Source organism: Lemur catta, chromosome 8, assembly GCF_020740605.2.
Source record: "Lemur catta isolate mLemCat1 chromosome 8, mLemCat1.pri, whole genome shotgun sequence".
In the NCBI taxonomy this organism is placed as follows: Eukaryota; Metazoa; Chordata; class Mammalia; order Primates; family Lemuridae; genus Lemur; species Lemur catta.
In genome coordinates, this window is record NC_059135.1 from 69,828,562 (window position 1) to 69,847,336 (window position 18,775).

At 35.9% G+C, this 18,775-nt stretch overlaps 1 protein-coding gene across 1 annotated transcript in view; it reads right to left on the reverse strand.

Moving 5' to 3' along the window:
* The window catches only part of ARL6IP6 (ADP ribosylation factor like GTPase 6 interacting protein 6), a 33,305-nt gene extending 14,838 nt beyond the window's left edge, over positions 1–18,467 (reverse strand). The window contains exons 1-3 of the mRNA XM_045559287.1: positions 17,974–18,467; positions 16,068–16,121; positions 8,815–8,947 (exon numbers count right to left, since the gene is read on the reverse strand). Coding sequence (XP_045415243.1) covers positions 8,815–8,947; positions 16,068–16,121; positions 17,974–18,373 — 587 coding nt within the window. The 5' untranslated portion in view covers positions 18,374–18,467. The remainder of the gene's footprint in view (positions 1–8,814; positions 8,948–16,067; positions 16,122–17,973) is intronic.
* Between the last annotated feature and the right edge of the window lie 308 nt (positions 18,468–18,775).

Below are 18,775 nucleotides of genomic sequence, written 5' to 3' on the forward strand. Positions count from 1 at the left end.
AAACTAAAAATATCTACCGTCTGGTCCCTTACAGAACATTTGCTGACATCTGTCTAAAGCCTTCCTATTCAAAGTGTAGTCCAAGGACCAGCAATTATCAGCATCACCTGAGAATTTCTTAGAAATCCAGAATCTCAGCCCTCACCCCAGACATACTGAATCAGAATCTGTATCTTTAGCTAGATTTTCTGGTGAATCTAAAAGGCTCAAAGTATATACTGATGTTCACTAATTTGGAAATTAGCAATGTGATTTATACATAGATCATCTCTTCAGAAATCGATACCAATTACTTTCTACATGAAAGTTTCAAAATTATTGCATTCAACAAAAAATATATAAATTGAACAAATGCTTACAGAACTTTTTTGTTTCACTGTATCATCATGTTTCTAAATAGTGGATGTTATGACTTCTTAAAAATTTTATATGACAGGTAACTCACATAAGAAATCAAGTAAGAGACTGAACAGGAAAAAAATTTCTCCCCTCTTTCTCCTTTTTATATATTAATATATACACATTGCTAGGACAGTGGCTACACATTGGTATACTGTGTATGTGTACATGTATATGTATATACTTAATGTTGAACTGCAATGCATCATTCTTAAAAGCACATAAGAGATGACGGTGACTAACTTTGAGCATTTGCTCCATTGCTCCTCTTGGACCTGTAATTAGTCTAATAATTTGCATTACAAATAAATATTGGTTAATACAGAATACTCTGTTTTAATGGAACAAGTTGATTTATCTATACAAAAGTAAGCAATGTTATAATGGGACTCAAAATTTCTATAATACTTTAAGGATTTCCTCATTTTTTTTAAAACGACTTTATTTTTATTAGTGTTATATTTAGTTTCCTAGCTATACTGCCAACTTCTTTGGTCCTATGTTTTCTTCTATAGCATAAAAATGGTCTGCATTATCTCTGTACTCTCTTCTAGATCTCAATTCTGCAACAATTATTCCTCCATATATATATTAAAGTCCTTTATCCAGAATTTTATTAACTAGAAATTTTAACTGAGTTACAATCCTCTGTTTTGCCAGTGCAATGTTAATTATCATAATGACCCAGGGGCACAGAAACATCCTAAAATGAAGAACGTTCTTTAAAATGGAATTACATATGTACATATTTTAAATACCTTACTGTACTACAATTCCCTGAAAATCAGTAAGAGAGAAATGAATGAATGTACATCAGGTTGGATCAAACTGCATATTAACCTACAGTCTATTTTACCTATGCAGCAGTCTACTCAGGTGTAAAGAATGTCAGACATGTTAACTTTATTCACTGGTGTGTCAGCAGAAAAATATCTGAGGACAGCTATCTGTGCTAGGTACTACCTTGATTAGACAAAGTCCTTATGCACTCCGAAGTCAGGGCAAACAATATAAAAGTTATAAGAAAAATGGGATTCTCAAGGCTTAAAATGTCATTAATCAGTTAAAAAAAATTTTTTAAAGAAGTAAATGAAACAATGCTGCCCAAATTTTATTTTGCTAAGAACAAAGTGTAAAAAGTACAATCTACTACCAGCATTATTTCATAAATAAAAGGGCACCTTAATATTATTAATAAAAGAATAGAAATAAAATCTCAGGATAAATAACAATTACTCAAGAAAAGATAGCTGGTAACCTGTGGTAGGCCATAGTCAGACTTCAAGCTGGAAAAATCTCAAGAAAAGAAAAGCTCCGACACCATGTTTGCTTTATCATCTGATGCATCTGTTGCTTTAACTAGTAAACTTACACTTATTGCCTATAAAGATAAGTATCATTGTTTTTATCCCACTTAAGATATGAAGAAATTAAGGCTCAGATACGCTAAATGAATTGTCCAAAAGTCCTTCTGCTAGGCTGAATTTGGAAGTCACCTCTTCTGACTTCAAAGCCCTTTCTAATATACCAGGCTGCCTCTCGTAATTTTTAGATTGTTGAACCACAAAAATGGTTCCAAGTACAAAACTGACAAGTGCTATCTCTCAGGTATTTCTTATCAGTATTGTTCTGTGCATATATACACCTGTGCCTTTTCAGCAGCCCATACATAACACAGTGTAAACAGCATCAGCAAGAGCAATGGCAAACAGGTGCAAAGCAAACACTCATTAACTGTATCACTTTATGAAAACAAAAAGAAAACCAAGAAGAGTTAATATGATTTCTTAGAGGATTTTGTTACATCTATGTATGTCTCTACTCAGAACAGTAATGGAAAATACTTTGTAAGACATGCATGTATTTTAACCCTTCAAGAAGCTGCAGGGCAATGCCATCAATATATTCATTAACAGTGACAGCATTGCAACTGATGGCTCCAAATAGTCCCTAGATAATGAAACTTCATGATACTCAAATATCAAGGCCAAGTTCTTGATCTATCTCTTTTGTCAGTAGCTTTTCTCTCCTACTGCAATTAGCCATCTGACATCTGCTTCATTAGTTCATGGCAATAAAGAATCTGATTCAACAAAAAGGCAGCTCTCCAAAATCTGTATGAAAAGAGTAGTAGAGTCAATTCACTGTGCTCAGTGTTAAATCTAGTGTGCTAGGAAAAGAAACTTCTAATTTAAATACTAAATAACTCCCTTTGCTTGACCTCCAAGGCTTACATTACTGCCCAAGAAGAACCTATAGCACTTTTCTATTATGCTTTTACTATTTGTTCTGTATTTCTTAACTTCCAATGTGAAGAGGAACAAGGAAAATTCAGAGAAAACCCTAACAACACATATAATTTTTTTTAAAAATCAACCTAATGTTTATTAGAAAAAAGAATAGTATAATACAGCAATGTCAATCCTAAATCCTGAATATTCCAGAAAATTCACATCAAATATTTTACTGTCTGCTGTGTGCTACAACAGTTAACAACAACACACACACACAAATGTTAGCATCTAATTACATACAGACTGCTTTATGTAGGGAACAACACACGTGAAAGAGTATCAGATCACATGTATTAGTCTGTAAAATACTTACCAAAAACAATCTGCCAAAATGCAATTCAAACAAAAAGCAACATGTTCCCTCTTCTTTCTCACTTACTGATAATTTATTTTGCAGATTCCAAACAGCATTGTAAGGCAACACAATTTTTTAAAAATAAGGCTGGGTACAAATAATGTTAAATTATTATAAATAAAAATTAAATCAAAAGCATGTGTTTTCTGAAATTGAGTGCCTGGGCATTTATCCAATGTCTTTTGTAGCTGGAACAAAAAGAAATAGAAAGGTGGATAACTAAGAGTGAACATACTAAAAAAGACTGACAGCATCAGGAAGGCAGCAGATACCCCCTGGTTTGTACATTAACTATGAAATAATGCAGATTGCCAAGGTAATGCTACAGGTTATATTTTAAACAAGATTTTGTGGAAAAAAGATACCACTCCTTACCTTCGCACATTCTTAGAAATCATGACATAATACTGGTAACTGTGACATTTCCCTGCATTTTGACCATGAACCCTCTATCAAATAAGCCATAAATACAACCAATACATCTGTGACTTAAAACTGAGTCGAGTTGTAATAACATTATATTTTTCTGATAACTCAGAATTGCTATCTGAGGGATGATTTTGAAGGCTTAACTCTCTTTTCAAAGCATCTAGAAAAATTTAAAATGATGTCTTTTTTTTTAAACAAATATTCCTATCATAAACATAGATATCCAAGGTCACTAATCACGGAATTGTGCTCAAGGTTGAGATAATTCTTTTTAAAACAATGAATTCTACTCCTCAAAAGACTCATCTTCAGTTAGTTTCAAGATTCAAAATGAGAAGTCTCTTTGCATAAGTCAACTGAGGATTTATGAAGAACTGAGACAGTTTCCAAAATCTACAATGCTGTGACTGCAAGACATACTATGTCTGTAGTGTTTCTCAACAGAAAAAAATTATTTAAAATTAGTTTCTCAATAAGTGATTCAATAATCCAAAATTTAGATTCAGATATCTAACACACCAGAAATCTTACTTTTATATACCTTTGAGCAGCATAAGCTTGAAACTTGAAATTTCCAGCAGTACTTGATTTCCATAATACAGTTAGCCCATCCTTATAACTTTAAATACAAGCATTAATTTTTCTTCCTTGGAAATAAGTATCTGTGGGATATCCCCAGCATAAAACAATAATCCTATATTATTGACACAAAACCTTCCCCTTAGCATAGTAACTCCCTTCATAATGATTTCAGCTAATTTACTAAGGAAATCACTAGATGTTAGGGGTGTTTGCCACTTTGTATGTTTAGGTTATACAAATTAACTCTGGATTTAAAATGAATAAACCAAACTTACTTACTAAGAATGACTTATTCTGGAACCCTCAGATTATTTTAGTTTTATATTTCTACAATGTTAACACCTTAGCTTGAATGTTACAGGAGTATATATGTTAAATTTGACCTTTGATCTAGAAAATGAGCATCTTTTTCATGTCAGCAATCAGACTTCAATAATTATCACTACTGACTGCAGACTGCAGTGAAGCAATACCCTTAACTTCTTTAACAATGTTTGTCCTTGATCTCGTACGCTACATAAAAAGTACTACAAGGTAGACATATTTAATAACTTTTTTCATATTACTGTCACTAAATATTTTACTCTTAATTACAAAACTAATGAGCTTTCTACACTATGCTTTTTGCTAGACCCATCACTTACATTATCATTTTTCCACTAACTGTATTGCTAGACTATAATGTAACATTTCTACCCTAGGTGGGACTTATAATCACTAAGTGATTTGTACTTTTAGCACACTAACTATAAACCTGCAGCTACATCATTTCACCACTAGATGGGCTTGTGCACAGGTAACATGAAATGTGGAGTGCAGAAGATAAAGATAGTGTGATGTTAAGAACAAATTTTGATTGGGTTTGGCAATATTGCAGGGACAAAGCAGCCACACAGCAAAAGCTCAGACTGCCTGTTAATTGTCAATGAAATGATGTTGTCTCAATTCTTGAAATTTCTCCTATTGATTCATTTCATAATGCAGAGGAGACAGAGGTTAGCTAGTATAACAAATAAAAACAATAAACAGTCAGGGGCTAGTATGTTACATGCAAATTATTTAATATTTGACTTAGTGCAAGTTGCTTAAACTCCTAGGACTCAGTTTCTGTTAAAAACTGGAGGAACTAGACTAATGATAACACCTACGGAATTAGTGGCTTAGGACGGCATTAGTTCTCCCATAATCTTTAACAGGAACCTCACTAGTTTAAAAGGTGTACTTGTTAGGAAAATGCACTTCAGTGCACATCTGGTATCCATACCTAACTTCTTCCCCACCGAGGACAGCTTAAAACGTTTTGGTGTTGCCACTGCCACTGCCACTGCTCTAGCCTAAAGTGAACTCCAAGATTCTCTCTTTTTTTTTTTTTGAGACAGAGTCTTGCTGTCTCCCCTGCTAGGGTGTAGTGGCATCATCATAGTTCATTGCAACCTCAAACTTCTGGGTTCAAGCAATCCTGTCTCAGCTATGTTAGCAGCTGAGACTATAGGCATCCACCACCACCCCCACTTAATTTTTTCTGTTTTTAGTAGAGATGGGATCTCACTCTTGAAGTTCAGGCTGGTCTGGAACTCCTGACCTCAAGCGATACTCCCACCTCAGCTTCCCAGAGTACTAAGACTACAGGTGTGAGCCACTGCGCCCACTAAACTCCAAGATTCTTTAAAGCTCTGGGTTCTTTGTATACAGTACTTTTGCATGAATAGGTAACAAACATACTTAGATGCATTAACTCCTGAAAACTATAATTAAAGCAGATAGTGACAATGTGAAATACTGACTATATATATATATACACTCATATTTGTCTGCTTAGAAATCACTGACAAAACCTGATGGATGAACAGGGAAAAGTGATGAGAAGTGCATTGAAGATGTTGATTAGGTATGGTAGAAAAAGCAGGATAATGAATAATAAGATAGTTAGAAATAGGGAATGCCTATTTAGATACTCCAAGAAATCTAAACCTACTGCTTCTGCCTGTTGTTCTTTAACACTGTAACAGATACTCAGTAACAACTAAGACAAAGCTCTTCATATAATTTAGAAGTATACTGGACCAAATATGCAAAGAAAATGATGGCTTACTAATAAAGAAGTCTGTATATATGACATAGCAGTATACCTTTTAACTCAGCAAAGTTTGCTAATGTATTGAACTATCTTTCTGAAAAACATGCCTGTCAGAGTTATTAAGTATCTGTCTGAAAGTATACCTTGCAAAGTTCTCTATTTTGTATTTCCTAAAGGTATTGTGCTTATGTAAAAGTGAAAGCTTCTGAGATTTAACCTAATAAATGTAGAATAGCAAATATGAATAAAATTTAAATAAATATAAGAAAAAGATTTTATTTCTAATCTCAATCTCTTCTAATGAATTATTGATCCAAATTGCTGATGTCATTAAATGTCTCACCTCACCTCATATTTACTAAATATCAGTAATGTTATTTTTTCTTCCCCTGAAGAGTTTACATTTCTAGAGAAATACAATTGATAGCCACAGTAAATATGATTTTCTCAATTTTTTACCCCACTTCAACTAGTTATTCTGTTTAAAAAGAAAAAAATAAGCCCAGATACTTAAGTCTGCAAAAACAGCAAAAGACTACTATTTTAACAAACCAACTAGACATGACTTTTTTTTTACACTCTTACAAAACAGTATGTACACTGTGATCCCAATTTCAATTTTTTAAATATGCATAAAGAATGGAAAGATATACACTAAAGTGTTGGCAATCATTTCCCCTGATTATACCCATTATTTTTTTTTTTTTTAGAATTTTCAACAAAGAACCTGATTTACTTCTATATTATTAGACATCATTGTTTATGTTAGGTGATAAAGGAATATATAACCTGTTACAAAGATATTTTTGTGAAAGTACAATGCTGCATATTAATGAAATATACCAATCTGATTTCCAAGAAAATGGTCTGAAGACTACAACTTTCTCAAAATGTAAAGTTGTTTCCTATACAAGGACTCACTCTACTGGTGACAAAGAGAATATACTTAATTCTGACATTTCTGAAGTAACTGCATATTTTCCACAAACACTAGAGGGCAGGGTTTTCTCTATAAAACTCAATTTCGTTTACATTAGTGTGTTTGTATATATACACAAACACACATTTCTGTATATACATACAAACATACATTTGTGTGTACACACACATTCATTTGCATATTTCAAAACTATTTTTAGGGCTGTATTAACAAATACATAATTTAAGTCTCTAACATGACACCATCTCATGTTAAAACTGAGTAACTAATAAACACATGGAAAATTAAGGCCTGTACTACTGGTTTAATTTAATAAAAAATACAAACATAATTTTTAGGAAGTTGGTTAAATGCCCTCACAATTGCAGATCTTTAAAAGGACACTGAAATACTTTTCTCTAACCCCAAAAGCTTCTCATATCTATGAAGCATATGAATTGCGGTGGTGGTGGAAGAGAAACTGAGGGAAAATGACATTCCAGGAAGAAAGAACAGCAAGAATAAAGTCATGACATCTCCATATTGTATAATTTATTTGGGGGATGCCAAAGCAATTTGGTATGTGACTACAGCATAGGGTACATTGGGGAAATAGCTACATTGGAAAATAAGGGTAGAGTCAATTGGGTAAGGATTATTCTGCTATACTTTGGACTTTATTCTGAAGGCAACAGGAAAGCCACGGAAGACTTTCAAAGAGAAAGCTGTCACTAGATGTGTTTTTAGAAAGACAGCAGTATAGTTGTTCCTTGTTATCCACTAGATTGGTTCCAGGATCCCCCAGAGATACCAAAATCTGTGGATGCTCAAAGTCTCTCATATAAAATGGCATAGTATTTGCCTATAAGCTACACATATTCTCCCATTTACTTTAAATCATCTCTAGATTCCTTATAATACCCAATACAGTGTAAATGCTATGTAAATAGTTGTTATATTATTATTTTTTATTTGTATTCTTTTTATTGTTGTATTGTTAGTTTTTATTATTTTTTCCCAAATATTTTTGATCTGTGGTTGGTTGAGTCCATGGATATGGAACCCAAAGATACAGAGGGCTGACTGTCTACGGGGTGAATTAGAACAGAGAGAGCTTAGAAGACTGAAAACCAAGGAGTCAAGTACACTGACCAATGCCTTATAGTACAAAAACACGGGTGGTGCAAAAAGGAAGCCTTCCAATGACATTTGAAAAGGCAGAAAGGACTGGACTTGGTAAAGGAATAGATATAATAAATAAGGGTTATAAATATAATATAATAAGGGTTTCAAGCCCTGGTAAGTGAAGTAAGTGAATACTGATGTCTTTGAGACAAAGACTAGAGTTTTAATCACTCTAAGTGCAAAGTGCTTTCTGAAATCCAGGTAGCAAGATCTATTAAATAGGTAGAAATGTAAGGCTGGAATTCAGTGAAGTGAGATATAAGTAAAAGAAAAAATGATGTTAAATTTTTCTGTGACTTATGAAATATCTCATTACATTAGAATCGTATCTCTTGTTAAAGTAATTGATCATTTTTTTAAAAAAAACATTGCATTATCTAGATATGGAATTTAAAATATTATTCTCCATATATCTAAAGGCTGAGCCCACAAGCTTGAAAACCTTGTGTCATTTGTGTTTTATGAAGAAGCCTCATCATATCTCACAAATAAGCAGCCTCCTATTTCTATGTATTTTAGTATTTTCAGCAGAGTTGAAATGGTTAAAAAGGAACCAAGAAACAGGAATACTTACTTGAACCTGGCAGGTGAAAGAGGAGTAGGGGGAAACATTCCTGGTTCAAAAGAATCAAAATAAGTCACTGTCCAAGAAAAGCTGCAACAGGAGAATCCAGCAGTTAGGGATATTATAAGCAGAGTCCAGAACCCTTAATGGGAAGAGAGATGGGAAAAACTTAAATTATTAACAGCAAAACAATTTAGAATAAACCAGTATTCTCATGTTTAGATCATGTACATTTTTGATCTTCTCAACTATATGGAACTGGGATAAGAGATCTGAGCTTAGTACAAGCTAACCCATGTGAAAGTATAAATTACTAAAGCACAACTAGAAGTCATATCATTGAATCTTTTAATTATAATTTAATATGTGGAAAGAAGGGCAAATTCAACCTAAGAACCTAACATCTTCAGTTTTATAAAATTCAACTACAGAAAAAATGGTCAAAACATTTCACTCTTAAGATGTTCTGACATTTTTCAATCAATTTCAACCAATTTTGGAGAGCAATTTGGCAGTATCTGTTAAAATAATACATGTACATATCTCTTAATCCATTAATTCTACTTCCAGATATTTGTCCTAAAGATATACAAACCTGTATAAAATGATGTATTAACAAGATTATTCTCTGTAGCTTTGTTTATAATAATAAAGATTAGAAAAAACTTAAATGATCAGCAATAGAGGCATAAAGTTGGTTTATTAAGTACAATCATAAAATGTAATACTATGCAACTATAAAAAAATAAGGAAGCTCATTATGTACTGGTATATTATAAAAAGATCTCCAAAATATACTGGTGAGCCAAAAAGTCAATGTTCAGAACAGCAATAAACACTTGTATAAAGAAGGGGGAAATTATGTATTATGTATGTGCACGTTATATATATGGAGAAATGGATATATGTTTTACTTACATATCAAAAAAAATTTCTGCAAGGATGTTTTAAGAATTTAACATTGGCCCTCTGTAGGGAGAGAAAATGAGTGGTTGGGAGACAGGAGTGAGAGGAAGCCCTTTCAGTTCACTCTTTCATACTTTTTGAATTTTGGCCCATATGACCGTTCTACTCTTCAAAATATTAAATACAAAAGTAAACTTCTAAAAAAATTTCCAGTCAGGCAATCCTTTTTGAATAGCGGAGGAGCAGGGAAGTTGTATCAGAAACTTTGTGGAAGCATTTTCAAACTGCCTCCATGAGACAGGTTTCTGAAAAGTATGTGTTCCATGCCTCAGAAATACAACAAAGGTTGAGAACACTAGAAGACGACTTACGAATTATCAAATTTCCTGGCTACACAAAACGATCCACCAAAGAAGCCTTTATTTTAACAAGTAGGTAAGAAATAAATGCAGTGGACTGTGTGTAAACCATCTGAAGTCCAGTAACAGACTGATAAAACTGCTAAAATACGAAGTCAGAGCAATTAAGCATTCACAAAAAGTGTGGTGAGGTATTTCTGAAAGATTAACCTATTTTTTTCCTCCTGATAGTTCCCTTTCCCTTCCTTTCTTTTAAAGAGATAATGGGCTCTGTGCTCACTGCCCCAGAAGAGGGATGTAGGAGAGCAGAAAGGAGAAACAGCTGGAGTGTTTTTTTATTTTTATGTTGCAAAATAATTACAGGAACACAATGTATCCTGCCTGAATAGATAGCAAAGACAATGCAATGATTGTAGTATAGATAAAATGTTTGCATGAGGCTGAGGCAGGAGGACAGCTTGAGGCCAAGAGTTTGAAACCAGCCTGAGCAGCATAGTGAGACCCCCATCTCTAAAAAAAAAAAAAAAAATTTATATGGACTCTACTGTGGTTTAGAACAGAAAAAAATTTTTTTAATAGCTGGGTGTAGTGACACTCATCTGTAGTCCCAGCTACTTGGGAGGCTGAGGTGGAAAGATAGCTTGAGGCTAGGAGTTCCCCTGGGCAATATAGCAAGACTATTTCTTAAAAAAAAAAAGGTCTGCGTGAAACAGGGAGAAAAGGTCTGTGTGCGGGGTTTATCTGCTAGTTGAGAAAGATCTCTCTGGTTTGAATAAAGCATGTTCTATGTGTGCCTGCACTTATGTGTATACATGGGAGAGGGAGGAGTGCTGCTGGGGCTTCCTGGCAAAGCCATCTGTAGGAGGCCACACAAAACCACAGGCGGAGTATAGCTGTGTATAGTGTCTTAGCAGATGGGCCCAGGCCAAAGCCTGCAGATGACTCTGCCCTACGTGGGGCACAGAAACAGCAGATGGTCATGTGGCTGGAAGTTGCTACATCTGAATGGCCATCCTAACCGGAATAAAACATGTTTCAACACTCAATTGAGCAAATGTCTTGAGAATTAGCCTGGCACAGCATCAGCCTCTAGAACCTTAACCTAACCTGGGATTGGGTGGACAGAACCTGAGTAGACACTAAGGTACAACCTTCCTCTCACCCCAGTAATATAAGGGGTGAAAACAGAAATTATGAGATTTAGAGTACAACTACAATTTATGTATTGCTATATTGCCAAGTAGCTGTTACTTGCTATTATTTAGAAGAATATCTGTAAGGAGGGGAGAAAATAATTGACTAGCTAACTCTAAGTTTAAAATAATATGTTAAGTTTCCAGAACAAAGATGGTAATCAACTCAAGAAATATCAAGTATTTGAACATGGGGATTGCTCTGGAATGATGAAACTTCTAGATACCTAAAAAAGTGAAGAAAGACACAAAATAACATTTAAAAATAACCAAATGTGAGTCTTTCTAAAGCCCATCAAGTTTTTTCACTCAGGTTCTTTAATGGCATACCTGTCAAATTTAATACAAGTATTCTTGAGTTTTTCCAAAATGACCACTATTACACAATCTAAGTGTTTGCCTCACATTGGGCATTTCAATTATTTTGTATTCATTTTAAATCAAAAACTATATCACAGATAAGCCAGGTAACAATGACAGGGCAAAAACAAGTGGTCTAGAAGTGCTTATGAATCTGAAAATTACTCAATTCATTTATGAATAAGCAGAAAAGCCACAGAAGTTGACAATTCCCAACAACTAAATTTGTTATAAGTCAGTATCTCCAGAATCCTGAAGCTAAAAATTTAGGGTAACTGTTTCATAATGAAAGCATATAAAAATGAAGTTAAATTCTTTCTTTCCCCAATTCACCAATTCCACTTTGAAAAACAAACAGCTAACAGTTCGTTGTGTATCTTTCCAAAAATTATATATATATCTAAGTAATACAGGTACATATGTAGAGCTAGTTATGTATAAAAATATAAATATTTTTCAGCTTATTTTCCACAAATAGGATTCTCATCAGAAAATTTGTTCTGCACTCTGCTTTTTTTTTTTTTTTTTTAATTTTTTTTTTTTGAGACAGAGTCTCGCTCTGTTGCCCGGGCTAGAGTGAGTGCCGTGGCATCAGCCTGGCTCACAGCAACCTCAAACTCTTGGGCTTAAGCAATCCTACTGCCTCAGCCTCCCGAGTAGCTGGGACTACAGGCATGAGCCACCATGCCCGGCTAATTTTTTTTGTATATATATTTTTTAGTTGGCCAGATAATTTCTTTCTATCTTTAGTAGAGACAGGGTCTCACTCTTGCTCAGGCTGGTCTCGAACTCCTGACCTTGAGCAATCCACCCGCCTCGGCCTCCCAGAGCTAGGATTACAGGCGTGAGCCACCGCGCCCGGCCCACTCTGCTTTTTTAATATAACATTCTACCTTGGAGATCTTTCTTATGGCACACAAAGCCACAGTTCTGTTGCATACTTTTATTATTCCAGTTTTTCACTATTACAAATGCTACAAAGAATACGCTTGTACTTCAGTGTATAGTTGTACCAAGATACATTACAAATTTCCAGAGGAAGAACTGCTGTCAAAGGATGTAGGCCTTTAAATAAGTAGACACACATCCTTCCTTCTCTACAGCTCAATTTTCATCAGCCGACAAAATGATGGAAATTCATCTTTTCCATCAACTGAAATCTCTTGGACTCAGTGTTTTCACCCAAAGCAAAAACAGGGGTATCTGGGGATTTCCTATTCCAATCCCTTTGCTGGAATTTTTATTTCCACTTTTCTAAGGGTATACTTTGTTTTGGTGTATTTTTCAAAATAAGTTATTTTAGTTTCAGGGGGTACTTTTCTAAAATATAGTGGCAACTCTCTATACTTCTAAAAACCTTTCAGCAAAACAGACTGATATACAGCAAATATTTTCATTTTGTTTAACAGTTGAGCTTACACAGATGAGGTAACTTTTAGAAGTTTTATGAAGATGTGGAGGCACTAAGCACAAAAGATCCGAAAAAAACAAAACTTCCATGTCCACATATTAGAGAAAGGTTTCTTATTAAAGAATCATTATGCAATCAATCACACACCCTTTACTAAACTTCTTCTTGCCCTAAATAAACAACGGGACTAAATATCACTACACACAGAATTTCCAAGCCCTGTTGTAAAGCTTCTGACATTTGAACTTTTTAAATAAACTGATAAGCCTATATTTTGAAAAACTATACAGTAATGAAAAAGAATGAGGTAGATCTATGTATAGTGGTATAGAATGAACTCCAAGATATTTTAATAAATCTGCAAAATATACATGATTCTAATTATATTTTTTTACAACAGTGACAAAACTATGTATTTTGAATGAACATATATATGTAAATGAATAGAAAAAGATGTGAAAAGACACACAGGTAGACTAGTGAAAACTTTTGCTTTAATTCCTAGAATTTCTTTTTCATATACTTTTTTTCTGTTTCCCATACTTATGTAAATAATGTATTTTATGAAATTAAAAAATAAAAATGTAATATAGTCATGTGTGGCTTAATGACAGGGACATATTCTCAGAAATGTGTCATTAGGTGATTTTGTCACTGTGTGAACATCATGGAGTGTACTTACACAAACCTAGATAGTACAGCCTACTATATACCTAGGCGATATAGTATAGCTTATTATTCCTAAGATACAGAACTACACAGCATGTTACCGTACTGAATACTGTAGCCAACTTTAACACAATGGTGTTTGTGTATCTGAACATATCTAAACATAGAAAAGGTACAGTAAAAATATGGTATAAAAGTTTAAAAAATGGTACACCTGTACAGGGCACTTATCACGAATGGAGCTTGAAGGCCAGGAACTTGCTCTAGGTGAATCAGTGAGTAAGTGTGAGGGAATGTGAAAGTTGACATTACTAACCATTGTAGACTTGATAAATACTGTACACTTACGCTATACTAAATCTGTAAAAAAATTTTCTTTCTTCAATAATATACTAATCTTAGCTTACTGTAACTTTACCATATAAACTTAAAATTTTTTAAAACTTTTTGACTCTTTTGTAATAACACTTATCTTAAAACATAAGCACATTATATACGTTTTTTTCTTTATACACTTTATAAGCTTTTTTCTATTTTTAAGTTTTTTCTTTTTTTTACTTTTTCAAACTTTTTTTGTTATAAACTAAGACACAAACACACACATTAGTCTACTACATAGGGTCAGAATTGTCAATATCACTGTCTTCCACTTCCACATCTTGTACCACTGAAAAGTCTTCAGCGGCCATTAACATGCATTGAAATGTCATTTCCTTTGATAACAATGTCTTCTAGAATATCACACAAAGGACCTGCCTGAGGCTGTTTTACAGTTGACTTTTTTAATAAGTAGAAGGAATATACCCTAAAATAACAATAAGAAGCTTAGTAAATACATAACCAGTAACACATTTATTATCATTATCAAATATTATATACTATAGATAATTGTACGTGCTCTATACTTTTATACAACTAGCAGTGCAATAGGTTAGTTTACACCAGCATCACTACAAACGTGTAAGTAATGCGTTGCACTATGATGTCACTAGGTGATAGGAAACTTTCAGCTCCATTATAATCTCATGGGACCACAGTCATATATGTAGTTTGCTATTGAGCAAAATGTTGTTACAGGGCACATGACTGTATTTAGGTAATTTTAGAAGTTGTAAAAACTATTAACAGCTAGCAACTAATAAAAGCCTTAATGTTCCATATGCATAATATTAACCAACAATTTTAAGATGTTTTTGAAAGCAAATTTCCTCAACTTTATCGGATTCTATAGTTTTCCAATTTAAGAGGATGGCAGGTATTTTACATAATTTAGTATCCTCTCTAAACTAATCACATTTGACAGATAGAGCTCAAGTCTTCAAATCCCTAGAGCAATGCATCTCTCAACATGTCAAGGCACAAGTGCAGGAGCAGAGGAAAGTGGTCTTTCCTTTCCTGTCAATGCAACATGAACACAGTGGGTGCACAGTAGCTACACTGGTTAAGGCCTACACCTAACTGCCTGCCCACCTGCTACCTAGCGTGTAGCAATTCCACTTCTCTTCCTGCTGAAACAGGTAAGGAAGTGGAAAGGGACATTATTTGACTCATTTGATCAAATTTGAAGTGACCAAATAAAATTTGATCTCCTCTCTCCAATTTAGAGTGATCAAATCAAAGAAATGAAAGCAAACAGAAGTAAAATATGCCAGACAGGTAAAGTTTTGAACCCTTAAAAATCATTTTGGTAAAAAGAAATAAATACAGCAGAAATAACCTTTTTTACTGGAAACCTATAAACTATAGCATTCCACACTCTGTAGAAACTCAGGTCTGACTCTCACAGTCATTAACCTGGGCAAGTATGGTCAATGTTTCTTAAATTTCTCCTGAAGTCTGCTTAAGATATTATTTATCTTTGCTAAGTTTGTAAGGAAGTCTTGTTTGTTTATTTTTAAAGTCCTGAGAAGAGGTGTGGGAAGCTTCTTCCAGAATGTAATTAGACAATGTTAAGTAATCTCTGGACCTAAATCGCATATAGTTATATTCAAAAGGTATTACTAGTCTGTCTGGTACATATATACACACACCTGTGCCCATTAAAAAAATTATGGCAAATACATAATATATACATATATATATATACACACACTCCATACATACATACATAAAGGAAATCTAATAACATTTACCACAAACATATGCAAATGAAAAACATAAGACTGAATCAACTGTACACAGTGGACTTCCACTTAACATGGTTTTGTGACTTTATGATACAAAGGCAATTATCTCTGAGCAAAAGAGAAATAAAGTACCTACAAAAACTTTTAAGTATTTTATCCCAAATTTTGTATGTTCAAACATGTTCTAGAAAAACAAAAGTGAGCTCAAAATCAAATCAAGTGATAATTAAGTCCATACCTAATAGCCCAGTGTCTAGATCATCTTCGTTTTTCGAATTCTCAGCATGCAACTCTGTAAATACAAAGAAGAACTTGGGTAGAAAACATTATTTTATAATTTGAAGAGTAACTCAAAGGCTGGGAAGAAATTGTGGCACTGTGGAAACTGCTCTGGAGTCAGAAGGAACTGGGCTCAAATTCTAATTCAATTTACTAGCTATGTGACCTTCAGCAAACAAATAAGACCTCTCTACAGGTGTCCACAGCTATATAGTGTATATAAGATGAGAGTAATGTTTATTCTCTAGGGTAGTAGTAAAGACATTCCATGTAATGCAAATTAAAAGGAATACTAGGTTTTGAGTTCATTTCCTTTCTCCATTCTCCAAAATAAGCACAGTTCAATGTCTTCTGCAACAGACTTCACTTTTCATGGTTTTGCAACTTTATGATACAAAGGCAGTATCTCAGAGCAAAAAGAGAAATAAACTATCTACAAAATAAAACTATCAGGGTTGCAGTGAAAAGAAGGGGGAGAAGAGTGATAGAGAAGTGAAACATTGGCAGCCAAACATTTAAGATGGGCAGTTTACAACCAAAACCACTTTATTAAGAGGTAAAATTCACACATTAACTTGCCAATCTGTCTTCTGTATGAAAATCAAGCATGGTAAGGTGTTAGATGCCATCTGCAGCCCACCAGGGGCTGGGAAGCAACGAGAAAAAAAAACTGGAGTTAAATAGATTTAATTTCATTTAGTGAAGTAAAGTGAATACTTGAGTGACAATGTGTTGGGTGCTTTTCATACAACTAAGTTTTTTTTGTTTGTTTTGTTTTAATTCTTCATTTTCAATAACTTGGCCAAGGTCACACACTAGTGGGAATTGAGATTTAAACTCAAGTCTGATTCTTTCCACTGTGATAGCCCACCATGCAATACATCCATATAAGTCTTGGAAAAAGATTTCAACTGGCCAATATTTCAACTTCAGACACAGAAAAATAAAACCATTAGAGGAAGCATAGACCACACCTTCTACAATAGAACTTTGTGCACTACACTTAGCTGCAAACTTAAAACTAAGAGGAGCTAATTATTTCACCTATAAAACCAGAAATTAGGGCTATGGGATGGAGTCCTTGTCCTTCAGAACTTCTGGGTGTAGGTCGGGCGCGGTGGCTCACGCCTGTAATCCTAGCTCTGGGAGGCCGAGGCGGGTGGATCCCTCGAGGTCAGGAGTTCGAGACCAGCCTGAGTGAGACCCCGTCTCTACTAAAAATAGAAATAAACTATCTGGACAACTAAAAATATATATACAAAAAATTAGCCGGGCATGGTGGCACATGCCTGTAGTCCCAGCTACTCGGGAGGCTGAGGCAGTAGGATCGCTTAAGCCCAGGAGTTTGAGGTTGCTGTGAGCGAGGCTGACGCCATGGCACTCACTCTAGCCCGGGCAACAAAGTGACACTCTGTCTCAAAAAAAAAAAAAAAGAACTTCTGGGTGTATAGGGACATCGGTGGCTAACACATCTTTAACTATGGATCAAAGCCTCTGAACATATATATACAGCCTATTTTATTTAAACGCACTTTTCACTGTCTCCTATTAATGGTGGGTGTTCTGCATTTTGTTTAATCGTGTCAATACTTCACTCCCGTGTTCATGGATTTGAAGATATTTCTTCAAAAGGACCCATTTCATTAAAAGATCCTTTCTTAAAATGGGTCTCCTGATCATGGACCAGGACCCCTTCACCCAAAAAAAGAAAAGACAAAGGGGGGAAAGCAAAGAAAGGTGCAGACGAGGGCTCTGGGTGAAAGTGACTGCCAGCTTGCCGGTTTGGGTAGGGCATGGGAAAGGGAGGTTGATGCCGCGTCCTGACTCAACTTTACTCTGGCCTCTCAAAGTCTCGGCTTCAGTACCTTTAACGATCAGATAGGCGATGGCGAGGAGGAAGGCCAGAAGAATGGCGAAGAGCAGCGAACAAAGAATAGAGAGGACCTGGACCGGCCACCGCCGGGGCTGGGCTCGGACGCCCGCAGCCGCCGGGAAGATGCCATTGCGCTTATCCGGCAGGACCGGCGACCCAGCCCCATCCGAAAGGAGCAGCGAGCGACTTCTGGGCTCCGACGAGGCCCCAGCCGAGAACTCCGCCCGCAAGTCGCGGGCCACTTGGTCGCATCCCTCCTCCTCGTCTACTTCGCCTTCACCCCAACCGTCCCCCTGAGCGAAGGCGAAACACGCAGGCCGAGCGAAAGGGGCTGGGGCGTCGAGGCGGCGGCGCCGCGGAGCCAAGCGACTCCCGCTCTCCACGAACGACATGGCGGGAAAAGACGGCGCGACCCGCGGAGACCGAGCGTCTCCAACCTGCCCCGCCCCGCGCCCTCAACAGCAAATCAGCGGCCGGCCGTCGCCGCGGCCTCCGCCACCAGGCCCCGGCACTCGGGGGTGGGCAGCCGCATGTGGTGGGGCGGGACGGGAGCCGAGAGACCCCTGAAGAGGCAGGATGTCCCCGGACCAGAGCCGGACCCCAGGGCCATAGGCGGAAGAAAGAGCAGGAAACACACAGGGACAGGTGAGCCGAGGCCGAAGACAGCCGAGTCTCCTCCCCCTGCAGCGCTTGGTCCCGGCCAGAGACCTCAGCCAACGCCGCGTCACCTCCAGGCGCGCCTCGGCAGCCCCCAAAGCCGCATCTTCTTGACGCTGATGGGTCCTAGTGTCCGC